Below are 21,487 nucleotides of genomic sequence, written 5' to 3' on the forward strand. Positions count from 1 at the left end.
CGTTGTTCACGAGGTGCACGCACGTGACCGAAGATCGAACTGTTCGCACGCGGTACGGACGGTGCGTGTGCACACCTGACAGAGCAAACAGTTCGATCAATCGTGCACACGCGATACTCGCAACCCCATCGATGAGTCAGCCATGGCAAATAAAAACCCATGCAGGGGCCTTCTCGCCTCGGTGCATAGAAACGGGATCCTGGTGCTTAACTTACTCAGGGACATCGATACATCGATCTTATATTCGAATGTTATCGTTCATATCGATATCAATTTAATCAACTGCAATTATTATTTAATCATTCGAGTTTTAAAAATATAGTCTATCTTAACAATTGCATCAATATAAAAATGCAATTTGAACAAATTATATGTATGCACATATACGTTAATGTCTCTGAAGAGGGTAATAAGCCTTGCAGGGGATCTTAGTTGAAAAGTGTGGTACCAAAGTGACGCTAACTTCCTCAGGAAACGAAATTCATTTCATGACGTGGCCGTCAGCGCGACTCCCTCGATCGGTCGACCGATAAACGCATTAGAACCACGTCGACTAAATTTCCTTAAACGATCGCCGTTTCGTAACAGAGAACTACGGTACATCGTGTTAGATATCTCGGAAAGCAACGAACAAATAGCAATTCTCTATACGAAACGTGATTACGATCAGGGGACAAAAATGCCTGTTTCACTTTCGACGAAAAACGAGAGCGAGTTCCTTGTGTCGAGGCACAGTGGGCTTCCGGTCGTCAGGTGCGCGCCCCTGGGATCCCTCGCGACAGGAAACGCAGGTGTAGCGGAGGTGGATCCACCCTACCTGCAGCTCGACCTAGCCCAAAGTGTCTACGACCGACGACTAAAGCCCGTCCCGCACTCTCTCAGGACGTTTATAACTTTATCCTCGACTGGGTATCCGGGGACACCTCGCGCAATTTTATCCGTAACGCTCGTTTCGTGACATTTACGGCCGGATCTGAGGCAACGGGTCACCCGTGCGTCCTTTCCGCTATTTACGACGCCACCGATATAGAATAACGCCGCGATCCGAGCCGTTCATCCTGCGGCTTAATTTTCCAGCTCAGCCTCTCGAGGACTCGAATAAACGTACGCGAACGCGATTTCCTCTCGACGTATAAAGTAGAGAAGCGAAAGAACCGCTTGGAAATCCGCAAGCGTGAAACAGGCTTAAGCCGACGCTGAACGTCTGGCGACCAAAAATTCAAGGGTCTCTGGGTTACAGGGGAGAGGGTTTAGAGGGGGGTTTTATCACAATGACATCAGGTATGAGTAAACAGCCGCAGGTATGCCAGCGGCGGTCGGTTTTTCCCGTAACGATTCCATTGTACGAAGATGGCGACGCCATGGCTTGATGATGGCCTGCGACGCGCGGCGGAAGTTCCGTCGAAGAACGCGCGGAACTTGTTAGGCTGTTTAAAGCGTGCAGAACCTCGAATCGTCCTGCGAAAGGGCTCTGAGGACTCGTAGGATCGCGGCTGTGATTAAACTCGCCTCGTGCAGGGACACCACTTCCGCCCACGTTCTTGCAGAGGAAGTAAATACAAACGCGATCATCGTAACTTTCGCTGAGAGAGTTACGAGGCTCGCAGGAAGTCTTTCGCGCTTTGATCTTCTCCGAGATGTACATTTTTCGCAGGATTTTCACGACTGGCGGAAGAACCCTTCGTTTTGAAACGAAGTCCCGTGTTCTGGGTTTCTAACGGGATACAAAATCGATCGAATTGCTCGGGAATAGGAGGGATGGAGGGGCTGAACGTCAGTCACCGACTACGCCAAATTCTTTTACGATCCTCTCTGTTATACGCGAGCTGATCGCAGTCTAGGCACGTGCGCGCATACCTTCTCACCTCAGGGACGTTCGTCGCGATTTAAAGATCTCCGAACGGAGGAAATCCTGATGTGATTTCTCACCGTCCGGTTCGCGAAGGAAATCTGTGTGCACGTTCTGCACAGGTTGTTAGATCAACAGTGAAACGATCGCTGTGATAAGAAGAAATTGTATGCATTTTTCGTATGCTCTTCATCCTTTGCATTCGTACTTATATTTGAAAAAACTACCCAAGCAAGTGGAAATTATTTTTTATATTACCTTAAGACGAAAACATTTTTCTGTAAAAATCTATGTAGTATGTGTATATAGATTTTTAAGAATAGAAACGATTTAAATAGTAGATGTATGATGCGAGTAACGTTGAAATATGTAGCCAATATGTAACCCTGGTTTATGAGTGCGTAGTACTTGCATTTGAGCCGAAACTAAAAGAATATACTGAAACAAGTGTCTCTAGATTGTAATACCCATACAAATACATATAATAATAAAATATAGAATGGCGAGTACATGATGACACACGAGTGGAAAGAATTAATTTTCATTTCATCATTTTCTTCATCGACAATCTAAAAAGAATTGTACTAACTCTGATAAACCTTCGTGAGTGATGTCCAATTTGTTAGAGGATTACAAAAATGGCTAATAAAACGGAATAATAAAAATCTAAGAAACAAATACAATTGTTACACCTAGAAAAAAGAAAATACGTGTAAGGTTAGGAATTTAATTGGCAATCTAATATTCCAGCGTGGAAACTAGGTATTCCCTGGAGGAGGAAACAGTCGACGCGTCAACATTGCAACCGGAATTCCTCGGCAAGCACAGAAAATTGAGTTTTACCTGAGTGAAAGGCGACAATCGTCGCTGAATATTCGTAATTCTCGCGGCCCGCCCTGTCCCTAGGGGGTTTTGCGTGGCGACGATAGGGACCGTAATGAACTTTCAATTAGCGTGGTCGTTGGAACCTTGACAATAGGTCAGTGGCTCTCAGGCGAACGTGACCGGCATGCTCGCGTTCGTTGCAACTTCGAATCGACGCGGATCGAATGAGAAGAGAAAAGAAAAACAGAAGAAAAAAAATCAGCGCAAAAAGGCTTCGAACTCGAACGCACTCGACCTATTTTCCTGGACGACGCTACATTCTTTCGAAGCGTAAGGACGATCGCGTTAAGAACTTGGACTTTTCTTCTGTATCTGTGTTAACGGATCAACCCGTTGCTCCAAATTTTTCGCGACAATGGCGATGTTTGCCAGAAGATTTTACGAATCCACATGTGTGATCCTCGAAAGAACGAAGGACGGATATTCGACGGAAACAGCGCTAAAATAATCGCTTCTATAAAAGAACGTGGACGTTCTATGAAACTAAAAACTACCATCCTGTAACACGCTTGGCGAAACGTCCATGAAATGTTTTATTAATATTCCAACGGGCACGCAAAACGGTCCACGTCGCGGGACTTTAATAGAACGTCGATCGACTTTTCCATAGGGACGCGGATTCTTCTTTCCTCTATTTTAATCGATACAAGGTTCAGCCTTGAGTGATCACGGCTGATGCCAGTTTACGGCGATACAAGGGAATCGCCGTCAGAACGCGGCTCAGCGAAGAAAAGAAGCGGAAGCGGTCAATAAAACGCTCCATTTTCCACGTGACGCGTTCGAGAAGGGGAGGGGTCATTATGGTCCAAGATCGGCAAGTATTTCGCGGTGCGTTCGAGGGCCGTTTTTCCAAGCCGCGGAATTCGTCGATGGACGTCATGTTTTCCATGACGTTCGATTAATCGGTTTGATTAACGACCGACTCCTGTCGACATCTCGCGCTCCATTATTCGATCCTGTCTACCGATCACTCGCTCTTCCGTTGATCCACTTATCGCTGGGCTCGCTCTTGTTCCACCTCGCCATTTCTCCTCTCTCCCTGTGGACCAGAGACAGCTAGAGTCCTCGTTCGAAAATAAACCTTCAATCGACACCGTTTGCGTCCCTTCCATCGACTTAAACGTGTTTCTTACTCGGATGTAGCTCGACAAAACTTAATTGCAACGCGACTGCACAAACGGGATAGAGAACGAGGCGTGGATCGTTTATGTTCCAGTGTTCCTCGCGAACCAATTGGACAACGGCGGTTATTATAGAGGCACAGTGACGCACACTGTCGATATCGATTAACGAATGCATTAACGCATACCACGTGCTCTATTTCGTCGTCGTAACCATCTGAATACCTTTATCAGCTCCAGCGCGGCGAGAGATACCAAGTTGCTAATAAATAGCGCCAATTAAGATACGCGCGTTTCCAACCACGACCATGGATCTCGCGCGCGGCCAATAAAACTGTCGTCGAGGAAAATGATCGATACGAGCGGAATTCTAATCGCGACGCGGGCCAGCGTCGTGCATCGGCTATGTACGGAGTCGTCGTCGAGTGTCTTTGGCTGCGTCCTCGCCGAGGCGACGCGCAAATGGAGCACGACTCTTATTTCCATTCTCACCGCAGCGCAACGCAAGGTCTCGAGCGAGGCGAGACGCGCTACGACCTTCGAATAGGAGACCAAAAATCGACGGAGAATGGGCAATTAAGTTTCGAGAAGCGGGAGGGGAGGAGAAAAATACACGCGAATGCACTTGATTCGAAGTTTCGAAGTCGCCACGCGGCGACTGAAGAGGGACGACGAAAGCGTCCCGCTTTAACGGTTCAAACCGCTCTGCTGGAGCCCGCAAGAGAGTGCAGTGAACGAGCACTCGACGCGCACTCTCGAGCCGCGAGCACTTGGTACGTATCGGCCGCGTTTTTCCACCCCCGCGACTCTGCGCAGCCCCCAAAATCGGCCTGCCTCGAATTAAACGCGACCAAGCTTTGATGCAACGTTTCCCTTTAACAGTGGACGTGACTCGTTCCAGGATTAATTGGAGGGGAGGGGCTGGAGGAAGCGTTCGAAATTACAGTACAGTTCGAATGGTTCTTCTGTGCTCGTCGTGCCTTGTAATGGCACCAACGAGGAATGACGAGAATAACGCGAGTCTACCTTCTTATCCTCGTCGCATCGACAGCAATGGTTCTACGACACGAAAATCGCGCGAGGTAATCAGACGATTTGACTGATGGCTCTGTTAGGCGCTCTTTCAGTCACGTTTCCGGTTTTACGAGAATCCTCGCCGTTTCGAGATAAGTAAACGCAGCCTGCCATTGCTACGCGCAATTGTGCACGGTAATTTATACTGGATGCTAATTGCAAATAGCGCATCTAAATTGTTTCCGGTACTATTAAGACAAAATGGGATCTGCATGGTTTCAAGGTCCATCGATGTCTGATGATATAAGATTAATTTCGAAATGAACAATTTCTAAACGTTCGATTTTTCTCAGAATTGTTTTGCAGAGATAAGAGTGAACCAGCAGGGTTAAACGGGTACAGCAGAGAAACTGGCTCCTCCTCATCCCATTTCCATGTAACTTAATCGACCGACAGCGAATCGGTATCTGCTATCGGATGCGGCGACTGTCTCCCGGCGAGGGCAAGGAAAATCGAGGTTCCAGCCAGGGAAAACCTGTCCTCGGGAGATCCTCGGATACACGGCGCATAAAACGCCGCGAGATGTGCACGCAACACGTTAGACGAGAACAATGGGACGTGTCACCGCGCCGTTCCATTGCTATAATTGAACATTCGCGACACGATCAAAGCGTCCATCTAGCAAATTCTTCGCTAATGTATCATCGATCGGGGTCAAACCACCTGACAGCGTGCGCTATGAGAAGAATCCCATTAAGGAAGAAAGAAAAAAAACAGAATGGGGTGAAGGTGCCTAATACTGCTCGCAAAACCCACTCTCTGAAAGATGCTTCACGGCTAATGTTACATTGAAATAAAAGCGAAGCTTGAGAACAAAAATTCGACAATTCGATAAGCACTCTGCGACAAGCGATTCGACTTAGAACAATAGAAACGAAAACCAATTCCCGCGGTATATCCGGGCGAGCGATTTCACCGTATCGAGGCACGGCTTTTCCAATCGACAGTCAAAAGTGCATATCGGGGATAAGGGTCATCGGGGTGCAAGGAATTAATCGAGCTTTCAGCGAGGGGACAGATGGGTAATCCCACGCGGGCCACCGGCGATGGTGATTAAAAACGAATATCCCGGGCCACGGTATTTCACGAACAAACGCGGACGCCCGCGCGATGATGAATACAGAGACGAATAAAAGGTGTCGAATGACGCGCATAATACAGAGTGGAGACAATAGGCGAGGAGCAGCCGCGCGGCGTCGATTCGACGATGCCAATGCCGTCATCCTCATTACAAGCCTTTGCTCATACCGCGCCCCGTCATCCACCTTTTCTACCCCTTTTGCGCGCTTCCTCTTTCGTCGTTTTCATCTTTCACGTCGCCCTCCTCGGACCCTGGTGCGGTTTTTATTTCGTAACAGGGATGCGTGGTCGGAACAGGAAACGCCATGGGAGAGTGAGCGATCGGTATTCCGGGAGAGCTGACCATGGGAGACAACTGGACCTAGAACAGCTACTTTGCTTTGTCAATGACACACGCGATTATCGAACAGAATCTGTTTAAAAGGATTCTGAGAATATCTTTGAAGAATCGTGATGAGGAGTTATCCTCTTGTTTTGCACGAGAGTCTGTATATAGTTAATAGTAATTTGCTATTGCTTGGATCCTATCTATTGCTTGAAAAAATCTCGTCTTAAGAATAGAAAAACACGAGATGGTAACTCGGTCATTAAGAGAGGCAGCCGAACGAAACTTGTTCGGCTCCTGGCAAGTGGAATAACGTTTCGTCACTCCGAATCGCAGACTCGTATATCGTTTCTGCTACCACGTAGAAATGATACGTCTCAACGAGTGTTTTCATAGCAGACTTTGCACACAGTCTGCGAACACTCATCGAGCGTTTATTGCAATGGATTACGAAAAACTATTAAAAGACCACGTTGGATTAATGGGAATGCGGTTACAGAATCGGCGATAAGTATACCTACGCGTTCGACAAGCCATTTTCAACGAGTGGCGCAATTTTATTGACCGCTACCGGTGCACACGGTGAATTAGAAACTTCCATACGGGGAATACGAGAAGCTCCTGCGATATTTAAATGAAACCACCCAGAAGCCTTTCCCGATAACGATAAAGATTCGTGTCGCTCTGAATGGGCGAGTAGAGAAAAATCCATTTAATGAGAAGGGAGGAGGGCGGGAGACGGGAACGCCGATAACGTGCCACGAAAATAGCCCGTGTTGGTCCGCTTAAGGCTACGCGATCGAGCCGTTGCCGTCAAATGCATATCCGTTCCCGGCCGGCGACGTGAAAAAATGTTATACGAGTCGGGACGAGTGGCGAACGTGAACACGCCGTGGACGGCTCGCGTCCGCCCCGGCTCGATATCGATTTCGTAAGCGCAAATCGATATCCGTGGCTCGGATAACGGACACCAGACCGCGACACGGCGACTCACTCGGTCACGGGGTGCTTATCATCGAGAAAGTCCTTCCTTGAGATCGCGACGCCGGAAGAAACGAGCGTCCACGAGTTTCTGGGATGAGTTCGCTGCCATCGACGAAGGACGACGCTGGGAGATCCTCTAACTGAATTGAATTCTAGCCGATGGACGATCCTGGGGGAACGTTTGGACACCTCTCTCTGCAATCGAAACACGAAACATTTCAACGTCGAGGCGAAGAATCAGCCGCTCGAGCGGCTCGACGATCGATCGCGAGCTGTTATTGTCGGCCAGCAAAGTTCGCGTCACGGCCATCGAGGCGTCGACATCCGTCCGGCTGATAAATGGGAGCTTGCGAAACAGGAAATTCGCCAGGCGGAAACGGGGCCCGTAATTTCGAAGGCTCCCGAAGGATTTAACGGTGGAAAAACGAGCGAACCAGCTCGTGTCGCGGGCGAAACAGAAGAGGCGAAGGTGGATTATAGGTAGGAGGCGAAAAGATCGCGATCCAGCAGCCCAGTTCTTGACGGAGGCGACCTTAAAACCGCGCGTGCGATGCCGCGTTCAGCTAGAGAGGCGAAAACCACTCGTTTTAAACCATTCACCGCTATGCTCCCCTGTAAAAGTGGCCCGCGATGTCAATGGGCGCATTCATTCGCACCTGAACGCTTCCTCTACGACGTCTATGAATAACTCGAAGGTAATTTTCTTCCCGGAGAGCTCGTGGAGACCGCCAGTCTCTTTGTTTCGTTTTTACGAGCGGTTTTTGTGCTTCACGAAAAATAATTCGACCGTGCGGCAGAGGAAACGAGAGATTTCCCATCGAGAGCCAAGCGATTCCTGAGGCTCTGCCTTTCAGCTCCTGAAGAAGTTGATTAAAAAATACCTCGTTATCTCTGAGATATTTTCATAGAGACTTTTCTATCTTTCTTTACACTCGTTCGTAGCGATACTATTATTTGTGCATTTTAAAAAAGTAACGTTGATAGAACGTTCAGATGATCAATATCTATCGTCAATATTTTAAGGGTCTCGACATTATTTTACATAAAGTATGCAAAGAATAACGTTGAGAACGTTAAAATATTGACAACATATATTGATCGTCCAAACGTAGCAGAGAATGTTACAAATTATATCGAAACTGTGTTCTGAAATTTCTTTTAAATTTTTATGACACTTATGTTGATATTGCTTTCATACTTTTAGTGTTCTCTTTAGCACATCCTATTTTCTACTTCCATTGTTGGAACTCCCAATCTCAGTCTAATTACAAGAAAGTATATATGCACTGGTAAAGGGTGAGCCAGCGTTGTTGACTAGAAAAGTACCCTCTGCACTCAGTGGACTCCATTACGAGAACATTCACAGTATGCTTTATATATATGTCTCTGTTGGTTCTGCAAAAAGGACAATCGCAGAGTCGCTGGTAAATAATAAACAAAAAAAAATGTTTCACGCAGGAAGCACTAGGCAGCAAAGAATGAACAATGTAATCAGCTAATACACAGAAATGATCCAGGAAAAAGCGTGCTCGTAACGTTTGATACTTTAATCCATGACCTCGCTACACGGCGAAGTAAATAGCCTACTCGCGTAAATAGCGTGCTCTCGAGCAAACAGACGATCAAGAGTAGTCTGTTCAACTTTACACAGACCCTGGCCCCGATTCATCTCTGTCGTTCGATCGCAACAAGACAAACGGACGAAAAAGGGGGGCGAGAAAAGCGTCGACGGAGGAAAGGGTTTACAAGAAACAGAGGGATCCTGAAGTAAACGCAGCAGCGTTTCCCAATATACAACGTGTACATATCCCCTTTCTGATGTTAATTGAGTCGTTCGCAGATCAAAGTAGCTAACTTCACTTTTAGAATTTTTTTCATCATTTAGACAAACGATCAGCTCAGCTATCACTCTTCCTCGTAATGTTATCTCAAATATAGTACAACGTTACGCTTTTATACAAGTACCTACTATTTTCATTGTCTGCATCTAAGAAAGGACGTGTCCAGAGGTTCATTCGGGCGAGAACAATCAATCTACACCGTGTACACTGCAGAGGATGAGATTCAAAATTGTCTCTTTAAATGAAGATTCCAAGACGTCACCTGGTCAGGTTGGGAAACGCTGAGACAGAGTTGAGAGCTGTATCGCGGGGACTGGAAAACGCATTGTTTAGGCTGCACTTACACCAACCTACCGGTGGGTGTGTCACGCGCGTGAAATACCGGTGAAGTGACTACGAAGAAAGATAGAGAACCAAGCGTGAGAACGAGGAAGAGAGAGAGAGAAAGAGAGAGAGAGGAGTCCACTTCGCCGGTGCTCGAGCCACGTCGGAGATTCCAGTGGACCTCGTTTATTTGATCCACCGAGTGCTGGCCTTTACTCGGCTCTGTCGCGCAACGCTTTCTGCAAATTAATTACCTTCGTGCTCGGTGAACCGCGAAGTCCCCCTGATACGCGTTCAATTAAAAGTTCGCGGCTCGTTTCCGAAAAAGCGGCCACCGCCTCGATGTACGCGCGAGAGGATGTTTCCATTAGGAACTTCTGCTTTCGGTCGTGCCCCTTCCGTTTCAAACGGAAGACCACGTTAGGGAAGATCGATGGTAAATTCGACGAAGAGGCTAACCGACAAACACTGGCCATTAAATCGACAGGCAAACGCGACTATTTAACCCCCTCTTTTGATCTTCAGCTTCGCAAACGTTCCACTTTTGGACACGGCCGAAATGGATGCCGATATTGCATTACGCCTGTCCCATTAGCATCGCCAAGCCTTATTGCATTATAATTGCGCCCCTGACTGTGTCGTGGCGGGAAATTAATTCGCATTGTTCCTCTACAGCCGATTCATCTCCAAGTATTTATGAAACGACTGCCAGGAGGCTTCCAGTTGAAACGAGGCGACAGTGGAGAATGGGTCTATCTATCGTGACGTTGCCTGCTCCGCCTAGTTAGGCACGTACTCCGTTGCTCGCGAACACGTTCATCGCGACATCTAACAGTCACCTGCGGAGTTCCCTCCGCATCGGCAGGGTAATTCGACGCAGCTTACCGTAGGGACCTGCCAGAGACCTACGCCCACGGTCCCACCGCCGATCTCCTTCGAAGAAACCACTCGCGATTGCAAAAACTATAGGTGACCTATAAAATTAAAGGGCAACAAGACGCCGACCGATACGTGGGAACAACCAACTACAATACAGAAGTAGCATACGATCGACATTTCCAGACAACAAATACGACACCGTCTACAGGAGACTTCCTCAGTTTTATACGAGCAATAATCGTCACGCTGTCGAGTCGACATATACGGTCGTATTGGGAAATAAGAAGAAATCGGAGGACCTTCTTTGGAGAAGAACCAACGAGCACACGTGCACCGATCGATCCTCGATTTTGGTACTCACCTGCAAATGGGCTTCTGATCGTCACGTTCATCCGGTGGATTCAGGAAATTGGCGTCGTTCACGGCTGAAGACGTCGATCCACGCGGCGACCTTGGCCCGCCCTCCGGTTCCCCGATCAGGACCTCTGTTTGACCATTTTGGAAGGGGCTGCTGGCACGTCGTTCCCCGGCTCTTCCGCCTTGCACCGGTGTCTGGAAGATGAATCACCGTTTTCACTAATGCGAAACCACGCCCGCCCCGCGCGGGGAAACTTTCGTCGCCGGAGCCGATCGGTTTTGAAAATTTCCGCGGGGATTGACGAGAAAAGACGAGCTGGCACGTTCCGCGCCAGAGGAGCGTGTAACAACCGCGAGCGCAACCATTTCCCGATTAAATTTTCATGAAATTCTTTTACATTGTTAACCGCGATTCATTATGCAGGAATGAATGGCGGATAACGAATTACAATTCCGGGAAATGTTTGCCTCACGCTTAACCAATCGCGCGGACGCGTTTACGTAAGCGGCGCGTAGGAGAAATCATTTTTGCCCGTCAGCTCTGCTGTACGGATTGATACGAAACGTGAGTCGCTTTCAAGGATATTTAAAAACATCGATACCGCTTGTTGCTGTTCCACCTGCCTTGCCGGATAATTGCAACAGCCTTCGCTCGTGAAAATTAGTATTACCAAACTATTAATTCCGTTTTAATTACATCAGATTGTAACGTAATGAAACATTAATATTACCCGGCGGTTCAAATATACAAGTGCATAATTTTTTCTTTTATAGCTTATTGATTTACAAATTGATCTTACGTTTACGTAAAATACTATCTGTATTCCGCGTGTGCGATAGAGAGAAAGATAAAATCATTATTTACTCGTTGCAGGATAATTTTGTTCAAGGAACTGAACTTCGTTACTAATTCAAGCTAAAGACGCATGAGTATTGATCGCTATTATGCAATTTTTTGAGTATAATGCTAATTACAAAGCATTGCAACCTCGATTATAACAGAAAATACTGGACATCGTCCATTTCGTCATTAAATTCGTTATATCGGCGTAATAGACGCAAATTATACATATTCTATATACACTCACTGATTCTTTCAGTAATCATCTCACTTACTTTCGCTTCACCTCGCGGTGTTACTTTCTTGCACGCAAAATATGTTTGCTTCTCATTTCTCGTTACTGATGGACATTTAATAACTTCTTACTATTATAAGTTCAATATCAGTTGAAACATTCAATTTTGGAGGTCAATTAACTCAAAGCTTCCTTTTGCTTCTCGTTTCCACGCTCAATATTAAGAACTCTCGCCTCCATTTCAGCAGCGTGCGACTAAAATCTATAAATCGCTGAGCACACAAATAAATAACAATAATAATCATTACCAGAGATTCAATCTACTCACTAAAAGTTTAATTTCCTCAGGACAGCTCTGTTGTTTCTCCGCCGCGTCCTTCGCCTCCCGAATATCCTTCGCCTCTTTCCCTAACCCCTTGGGAATGGTACCGTTGCTGAGCTTGGTGGTAAAAGCATTCGTGCTCGGTTCCCTGGCGCAATCACAAAATCGACGAACGTCTTAGACACAGCAATACACGACTCCTCGACGAAAGATGGAAAAAAACAAAGGAAAGAGAAAAAAAAAAAGAAGAAAAAAACGATGACGGCACGCTCAGCGGCGTCGCGATAGAACATCAATCATGTCAATCGCGATTCTCCGTATCCGGTCTGCAATTTCATTGTATAATACACTTCCCATCGCGCATCGCCGTGAATTTTCTCGTTCCGCGTTATACGAGGCTCGACGAATCGCGTCGAAACCGTTCAACTTTCGTTTCGACTGTATACGAGTACGTAAAAGTCTCGCGAGTACGTTTCGATGGAATATCTGTACCGATTAAATCGATGCTGGAGAGAGAAAGAGAAAAAGAGAGAGAGAGAGAACAAAAGGAAGGACAACCGGAAGAGAGGAACGATTAACCAGACGGAATAACGGGGCGAGAGAAAGAGAGACGAGGAGGAATGAAATGGCACTTACTTGTCGGCAAGCGTCACGGTAATTTGCTGGCCCGTCACATTTTTGCTCGTGGTATCCCCGCCGCTCGTGGACGCGACCGCATCGTTGATCTGCGCACACAATCAACACCGAAACAATCAGCTGGAATTACCTCTGCCGAACTACCCTCTTGTTTCTCGCGAAACGATTCTAGATCGATGCACCCCCTCTTTTTTCTACCCCCTGTATATTCCTTTCTCCCTTTTCTGTTTTTCTTTCTTTTTTTTTTTTTTCGTTCGTCGCCCTCCGCTTGGCACGCGACGCGCACGACACCGACACCGGGAAACGAGAAAAGGAAGGAAAACGCTGGCAACGGTTTGTACGGACCGCAACCTGTGGAATACGCGGGAAACAGCGACATACGTGTTTCTGTACTCGTCCAAGGCCGTGCACGATCGTGGCCAACACCACTCACTCCGGCTCGTTTACTTTGCATTCCATATAATAATCATAACCGGGCCCCGTGGCGGTTTTCCCTGTCGACCAACGCCGACTCGTTTCCATCGGACGCTGCCTGGCGCGTCTTTCATTAGACGGACGGCCAACCGTACATGGAATAGGAAACTGATTGTTCGTGTACAATGAGAGAACCGTGCGCGAGACTCGATTCCAATCGAGTCATCGACGATTAAGCATCTATCCGACGGATCGCGCCCCAGGACGCGCGTCTACCCACCATCCGCCCAGGCTCGAGTTTCCTTTTGCCTCACGCTGTTCGTAAATTAAAGACGATTCGCTCGCAGCGCATCAACCGTTTCTACGGTTACGTAAAACCGTCGAGTGTGTAACTATGTGTATCTCTCTGTGGTCGGGCGCGGTGAAAGGCCGGCTACGATCTTCTTTTCCACGAGTGTATCGAAACGTCCGAACTGCAAAGGGCATTCCCGTGTAATTGCTCGGCGCGGGAAAGCCCCCTCTTACCTGCTGATGCAGGCTCGCTTGAATATCGCGCGGCTGAATCCTCCAGTGCGATGCCAGCCGCTGCAATCGTTCCTTCGCCCGCCTGCAACGGAAACGGTACTTTCTGTTATTTACGAATGAACACGATGGTTGCTTAAAAGTATCGACGTTTCTTTTTTTTTTTTACGTCGTTTCAGCGTTTCAGCGACGACTCGTTTAATTGGGCCGGGGAACGTTAGATCGTGCTCGATGCTCGAGATGGCATTTACATGTAGCCTGAGAATACTCGAGGACACGAGATCTATTCTTAGATTATATAATACGAATATTAAAATGCTCTGGCAATTAATTGTATATTGATTAAACTTCTGAACGTTACCATTGTCTAATTATCATTTCTAATATATGGTCGTGCTCTCTTAATTATCTGCTGCCTAGTTAAATTAGCTTTTTTTTTCGAAAGCTGAAATAACAACCGCTTTAAGTAATATGCATTTGCGCGTTACGAGCGCGATTATTATGTGTACTTAAGAATTGAGTGTCTTTAATAGAAGAGTACAACGTTTAACCATTTACAAGTAGCGAAAATGAAAGGTATTCCGTGTTAAGGCAACAGATTGTTCTCGTTGCATTTGTCACAATGGAGCAAGTGTCCTCAAATTCTCTACTGTCCTATTTTTATGTAAATCCTGCTAGACGATGGCGAAAAAAGACGCATCGAGAACAGGATCGCCTAAAATTAGATGGCTCGTGGAAACCGTGAAACGTTCACGTTGCAGGAAGTGCCACTGAACTTCGGCTAGGCGTCTCTAATCCCAACGCATTCCGCGCCGCGGAACGATGAGCTTCGTACGCCCAAGTATACGAACCGGGTATTTTCGGTTCCAGCATCGAGCGACACACGGTACAATTACACGCGATGCCATTGTAAATTTTCAGCGAGAAACCTTTCTCTGTGCGAGCGTGTAATTACCTTTCGACGGCGATGACCCAAGCCTCTCGCACCTGACCAGCTTTGAACCCGTCCAGCTCTACTGTCAACAATTTCAAAGCAATTAGTCGCGAGAATACAATCGTCCTCCTCCATTTAACTTCACTTTTACTAGCAGCACGGTCTCTCTTTTACTTTCCTACCACATAGTCCCTCCTTCGCCACTTTCACCAATAATATTCCCCGCGTTCAGACTAAAGTTTAGCGTTTTTAGTTAAAATGGCATAAATGCTCGAGCGAAACGCGAACAGATATCCTCGCTAATAATATAATAGTGGTAATATCAGATATTTTTCACGGACCATTTGACGTACAACATGTTTAATAATTTAGCGATTATATTAACTACTTAATGAATTCTAAATGAACCTGGATAATATTTGTGTGTGTACGTATGTGAATATTCAAAACATAGTTTATTTTTTAGACTAAAGTCAGCTGGAAACAGCGAATAAAATTGTTTCATGTGTTTTCGATCACAAGATAGTTGAGTATGGAAATTCGACGAGTGCAATCGATTAACTTGTTTATGAATGCGCAGGCTCGTTTTATAATTGGATTATAACTGCAGAATAACAGAAGGAAGAAACAAAATTTCATTAGGCGAAATTAAATGGTATTTATTGTAACATCAGCTCCGAATATAGAAGCGTTGCAATAATTTTATCTTCACTTCTGTTATTTCAAATGGAACTGTATTTTTTGAATACCAAGCTTCGTTTACCAATAAATGAATATTAAAGATTCCATTGATTCGTTTCAAAAGTCAGGACGTCATACAAAATACGACTCAACATTTTCAACTTTCCAATATAAGATAACCACTTGTCGATTGCCAATTGATCAAGTGCACTCGTTTCCTCAAAAACAGCCTTCCAAACGGAGAACACGTTATTCTATATCGTCTCGTATCACTGCCTCCAAAATACTTCGTACGGTATATAACCACGATGCCTGTTTCAGACGATTACGAAACGCGACTCGAATACCGTTTTCGAAACCAGCCGCGACGTCCTCCGCCTCCTCCTCGTCGTCTATGAACCTGATGGTGGAGAGGTCGAAGTGCGTCGCGATGTCCTCCGATCGCTCGTCGATCGGCATGAACTCGATCGATTTCGAGCCATCGTCCACGATGGACTCATCGACGACGAAGGTCTGTCCATCGACACCGGAACGCGACGACGAGCACCCGCAGAGGAGCATCTTGCGGAGGAACCTCGACATCTTCTCCCCCCAAAAAAAAACTATCCGTCGCTGTTACCACTGAATCCGATCATGTCCACTCGACTCGATATACCGAGAAACTGTCGCGGTTTTCGATCTGGGAAAAATTCGAACCGCGAAACTCGACGGGAAACTTCTGGACGCTCAGAGAAGGGCAGAAAGGAGACGAGAGGCGACGTGTTACTCGCGCACGTGTCGCCGGACCATAGAAAATAAACTCTCCACCCGGGGCCGAGAACGGATGGCACCGCGGGCGCAGGAACCGCCAAAGGGGTTTATATTTGGAACGGTGCACTGGCATCGCTTGGTAAAAATCGACCAAGAGGACGGTCGTTCCGCGGCGCTTCGCGCCGTTGCGAATGCGGGGCTGCGCGCGATCGATCGCCGATTTTTTACTTCCTCGTCGAGTCGTCCGGACGACGTACGCGTTTCTGCGAATTGTTATAGGGACCGTGTGATCGATCGCGAGCAAATGGAGTGTACGCGTACAAATACGGCCGGCGGGGATGATCGATCGTACATCGGGGATGAAATTAATAGACCGCGCTGGACGAGTAATGAAATCATGCTTGCAAGTGGCAATTCGTGAATACGATCTGTACGTGTACTTTGATTTTCCATTTACCGTCCTGTGAACACTAATTGTGCCACGGTATCGTTCGTGTTCGCTCAAGGAGTGATCGATTGCATCTCGCTTCGAGTGATTCGAGTCCATATTGGCTGGAATAGCGTAAAAAGAAAGTTGATAGAAATTTATTATCTCGTTAAATAGCGTCGTTTATATTGTGTGCGAGTATGTTCTTTATCTGTACAAGATTCTGTCCGTTTTGCACTTGCAGTGATCGTATCGTAGTCGAAGACACTCTAGAGGAGAGCCGCTGACCTGAAGCAGACGCGCGTTTGCGGAATTTTCACTATTTGCGGGGGGATGGCGCGAGCCACGAACCAGCGAGCCAGCCCTGGAATAATGGGGTCGTGGCTATTAAATTTGGCACGATACACCGTGTAAATTGCTCGCGAGATTTTACTCTCGAAACGAGCAGAGGCACGCCGGGTTCCCTGGTAAATTGGAAAGTTGTACTTGCGTGCAATAATTAATTCATCCTTTAAGCTGCCCCGTGAAGCTACAGGTGCATTAATTTTACCGCGGCCTTGTCGATAGAATCGATCAAGCGCCCGTGTAACGCTGAGGTCAACCTCAATCTACGTCTCAGTTACAAACGCGATGGATGACTCTTAGATACCTTCACTTTTGGAAAGATGCTGCCTCTGTTTGGTAAACGTAAAACTTGCAACTCAGTTTCGACGATATGTAAATAAAGTAGCAATAAATAATATCATACAATATAAGTGAAATGATACTTAGAAAATTTTACTACAATATTGTAGTTTTGGTTGTGTAGTTAACGCCATCATGATGCAGTAAACCTGTCCAACTTCCATTAAGAAAATACTGTCGAGTATTCTCACTCTTCTAAGAAAATGTTCGCACTTAAAGAATGCTAGCATATAACATTAATAATTAATATAAATAAATGAAATGTTGCTCGAAAAACGTTTTACCCCACTACTATGATCTTGATTAATTTCAATCCCTTACAGCGTTACGTTAATCTAGATTCGACTCACCGCTTCGTTCCTTTATTTTCAACTGAAATTCCACCTCGACATACGTTCCCCTAAGCAAGAATTTAATTTAAATACAAAAGCATAAACGTCGACGGAACGAACGAGCGCAAAAATACGATTACACCTGAAGAGTATCTCAACGACCATCAACTAAACAAGCAAACCAGTAACGCGAACCAACTAAAGGGTTAACCACCACCGTCATCCGATCATTCGCTACCATTTTACTCTGATCGTTTCTAAATTCGTTCCCAATAATCACAAGAAGCCACGTCGAGCTGGGAAGCCAGGAACAATAGCAAATCGAAAGTACAACTACGGTTCCCTTTTATTGTCCCCAGTAAACAAAGAGACGAGGAGCGATGAAATTGGCCAGGAACAAAGGAGCGCGAGAGGGTGCGTTCGTTATCGTAGAAACGGGGAGGAAATTCGTCGAGTGATCCGCGAGGAGGCATCGACAAAGCGCGATGGAAAAAAACGCAGCTCGCGATCAGCTCGACCTATTATCCCGAGCGCGGTGGAAGGCAATCAAGCTGAGTAGCGCGATCCCTCCAAAGATCATCGTGGCCGCGTTTTCAGGGGGCGTTAACGCGGCTATTCATCAATTCGACGCAGACGGGCCGTGCGCTCGCGAAGGAAATTCGCAACAATCCCTCTCCTCTGCCCTCTCCTTCGCCCCGTTTCACTTCATCGGGAGAAGTTGGCGCGACGCCAGAACGTATTCGAACGCCAGTCGACGATTCGGAGAAAGTGTACGGCTCTTCGTGTCCAGACGGGACAATTTTTCAAGGGCAAACCGAGTCACCCACGCGGCCACAAATATGTTATCACGCGAAGCTGTATCGTGGTGGCCTCTCGAAAAATGTATCGGATCGTCGACGACTGTTGGGAACATCGTGGAGGATCGTTGCTGCTTCCGTCCAATTTTCTTCTATCAATGGATCCTCTATCTTGGATAAAAAGATGGAGCATCGTGAGAGAATGACTTAAGCTGAATGTAAAATCGACGAAAGGAATTTAAAATTTATTAAAATAGGCTTGATTTTATGAAACGGAATATTCGTTCAGAAATTGAATATCTGGACAGATTAATTAACGATACTTTGTGGTATCTCGTTTACGTGTAATGAATCCGACCAATCATTTTGATAACATGGATTTGATAATTCTGTTTTAATAATTCACGATCGCAATTCGTTTCAATTTACCGACGTTACTGACGTATAATGAATTAGTTAAATTTGTCCAACAATTTTCAATATTGATCATACTGTTCAACTTAAAATTTGGATCACTTTGATAAGGAAGTATCGCTTCACCTATTTTGCTGTATTTTTTTCCACGAAAACAAAATCCAAGCTACGGATTTAAACAACAAAATTAATGTTATAGAATATTAACGCCTACGAATTATTAGAACAAAAGAATACTAATATTGTCAAAATGATCGATTGCAGTTACATATTGTATATAGATAAAGTTTCACAGAGCACTATACATTATTAATCCAATCCACGAATGAATATCCTACAGAGATATAAAAATTGAAAAAGAAGACAGTTAAATAAAAAATAAAGCTCGAATCGTTCAACAAAAAGCAATCAAAATCACTGGTAAAGTGTTCCATTTTTTTTTTATCCAGGTCTTATCCATTTTTAACTGGCTGATTCATTTCTCTTGCATAAATTACGCGAAGCGTATAGAGCAACAAAATGGACGCAACTAATGCTCCTTTCATCGTATCCGCGCGGACTCGATTTTATTTCGGCAGGCGATAATTCGATTTCGTCCAAGAGTCAATTAAAACAGTTGCTTTCTTGGGAAATTCGGTTAACGACCGTTCGGTCGTGTCGTCGAGCGTCGAACGGGGGATTTAAAACGACGGAAATTTCCCGGCCGCTAGACAAACGGGCCGAATAAACGCGCAATTCTCGCGGAGGCCGCTCGAACGCGGCTAACACGCTTTCCCAGGCTAAACGGAAGGGACGTGGCGGTTGAAAGCGACGACTACGAGTCTCGCGTAATCGCAAAAATTCGCTAAATCTGGGTCAAACAACTCGTGACCTTCCCCCGTGTCACGTTCGCAAGCGTGACAAAGCTCCCGAGAAACATCTGACTCCGCGGAAAAACTGGGCGAGCGAGAAATTCCCCGAGAAAAGCTGCAGAGTCGACCGCGAACGGACGATCGCCGCAATTTCGAGTTCACTGGCGACTGAAACAGTGGCTCTTAACTTCTTTTTTTCCTGCCCTCTAGCTTGCGCCTCTGAGCCTCGACCATCCCCTGTTACTCCGCCACCCTCCTCTATTTCATTTCTACACCCACCCCCACCAACAAAATTTAAATTCACAAGGGAACTCTTTTTTTCATAATCCAATCTTTTGAAATGGAACAGACTTTACATGGAATCGGTGAATTTCGGAAATATTTCCTGTGGCATTCATACTTGTCACAGCCCCTTTTAAGTTCGCGGAACATACAATGCCGCGAGCGGGTCTCACTGGCACACATTCTTAAATTCTCTCTACCGTCAAGAAAAATGACCTGAATATATGTAGCACTTGATTTTAACTAAAGAACCCTTTCTACCCCAACGACACGCCAGGAAGTACTTCGCGTATATACATCTTACAAACAACGTTGCACTATTTCATCAGATAAAGAGGAAAAGGTGTTACTACTTAGGAAAGGACTTAATATACGTATGCATTGCACATTTGATACGATCACGAAGCTCTAGGCCCTTAAATCCCAGCATTTTCTCGTGCGATCTACCAAATTCATCAGGGTTGAGAAATCTTGCAGGACAAAATGCTGAACGTAAACGAGAAGGGACGGAATCCGTTCAACCAGTGAAACGATTAACATTCTCTCCCACGGTGGAGACTCTCTAAACTAACTCTCGCGGAAAATTACGAACAGCCACGCTCGATCGTGCGTCGATGCCGATTTCGTCGAATTCGGGTCGAGCAGAATGGTGTCGTGGCTACCGCGTCGCATCGTTGGATAAACGGCCGAGTCCGTCGGTTTCGAACTCCTTTATCGACGATCGGATCCGAACGATCGATAAGAATACAATGGGATTCTCCTTAGGCAACCCTTTTAACCCCCTTTGCACGACCAGCCTGCGATTGTCAGGGGCTGAAAGGACGCGTGTACGTCTCCACCATAAATCTCCAATTCAATCTCTCCTATTTTTTTTTCCTGCAAAAAATTATATATCGTCTCCGTCGAATCGTAGAGATTCGCCCATCGAACGTGTCAAATTTGTGCTTTTCAGTACAGTATAAGATAAAAAACAAAAAAGGATCGTTCTTCATACTTCGTAATTGGAAAAACGAATTTGCACGTTGGTACTTCTCGCGTTAGGGGATGATATCACGTGCATCGCGTAGTTATTGCTATTTACCATTAAAATATATTGCCCAATTAATTAATTAATTAACTGAGGCATTGAAAAAAAGAGACGAGCCTGTTTCAAACGATATTCTAGACCTAATTGGTCACGCAAAGGGGTTTCATTGACTACGGACACGCATTCCATGTCGTAGAATTAATATTTCAAGTTGCGCAATATTTCAGTGCCGCTTATTATAAGAATCGCCTTGCTTTCACTCTCGTTACGTGCGATTCTCGAAAGAATTTCGTGCAACCGATCGCCGAAGGCAATGAGCCACGGGAGCGTCGGAGGAACGTCGTCCGTAGATGGTACACGCGGATGACACGCGTGGATGCAGCGGATGCTGAGGTGGTGGTGTACGGTACACGCAAGCGGTAGGACTTCGATCATAGTCGATTCGTACGCGTTTAACTCGCGAACAGGCGCAAAACCAGTTTTCTAACTGTATAGCCACTCGCTGATGCACTGTCGGTGTACATATTCATACACACAGTCAGTCACAAAAGTCTGCACGCAGATTTTTCCAATTTCGGATATTTAAAAAATATAACAGGAATTTTGGAAGAATTTGTAA

At 45.9% G+C, this 21,487-nt stretch overlaps 1 protein-coding gene across 3 annotated transcripts in view; it reads right to left on the minus strand.

Annotated features, from left to right (window-relative positions):
* LOC143427190 (uncharacterized) overlaps window positions 1-21,487 on the minus strand; it is a 61,028-nt gene that overhangs the window by 32,305 nt on the left and 7,236 nt on the right. For 2 of the 3 annotated variants that reach the window (XM_076901121.1, XM_076901119.1), the window contains exons 4-8: window positions 14,645-14,705; window positions 13,693-13,774; window positions 12,754-12,842; window positions 12,124-12,265; window positions 10,724-10,914 (exon numbers count right to left, since the gene is read on the minus strand). In XM_076901121.1, the coding sequence (XP_076757236.1) occupies window positions 10,724-10,914; window positions 12,124-12,265; window positions 12,754-12,842; window positions 13,693-13,774; window positions 14,645-14,705 (565 nt within the window). The remainder of the gene's footprint in view (window positions 1-10,723; window positions 10,915-12,123; window positions 12,266-12,753; window positions 12,843-13,692; window positions 13,775-14,644; window positions 14,706-21,487) is intronic. The other variant, XM_076901120.1, reaches the window with a different exon arrangement.

The sequence above is a fragment of the Xylocopa sonorina genome, chromosome 9 (assembly GCF_050948175.1).
Source record: "Xylocopa sonorina isolate GNS202 chromosome 9, iyXylSono1_principal, whole genome shotgun sequence".
Classification (NCBI taxonomy): domain Eukaryota; kingdom Metazoa; phylum Arthropoda; class Insecta; order Hymenoptera; family Apidae; genus Xylocopa; species Xylocopa sonorina.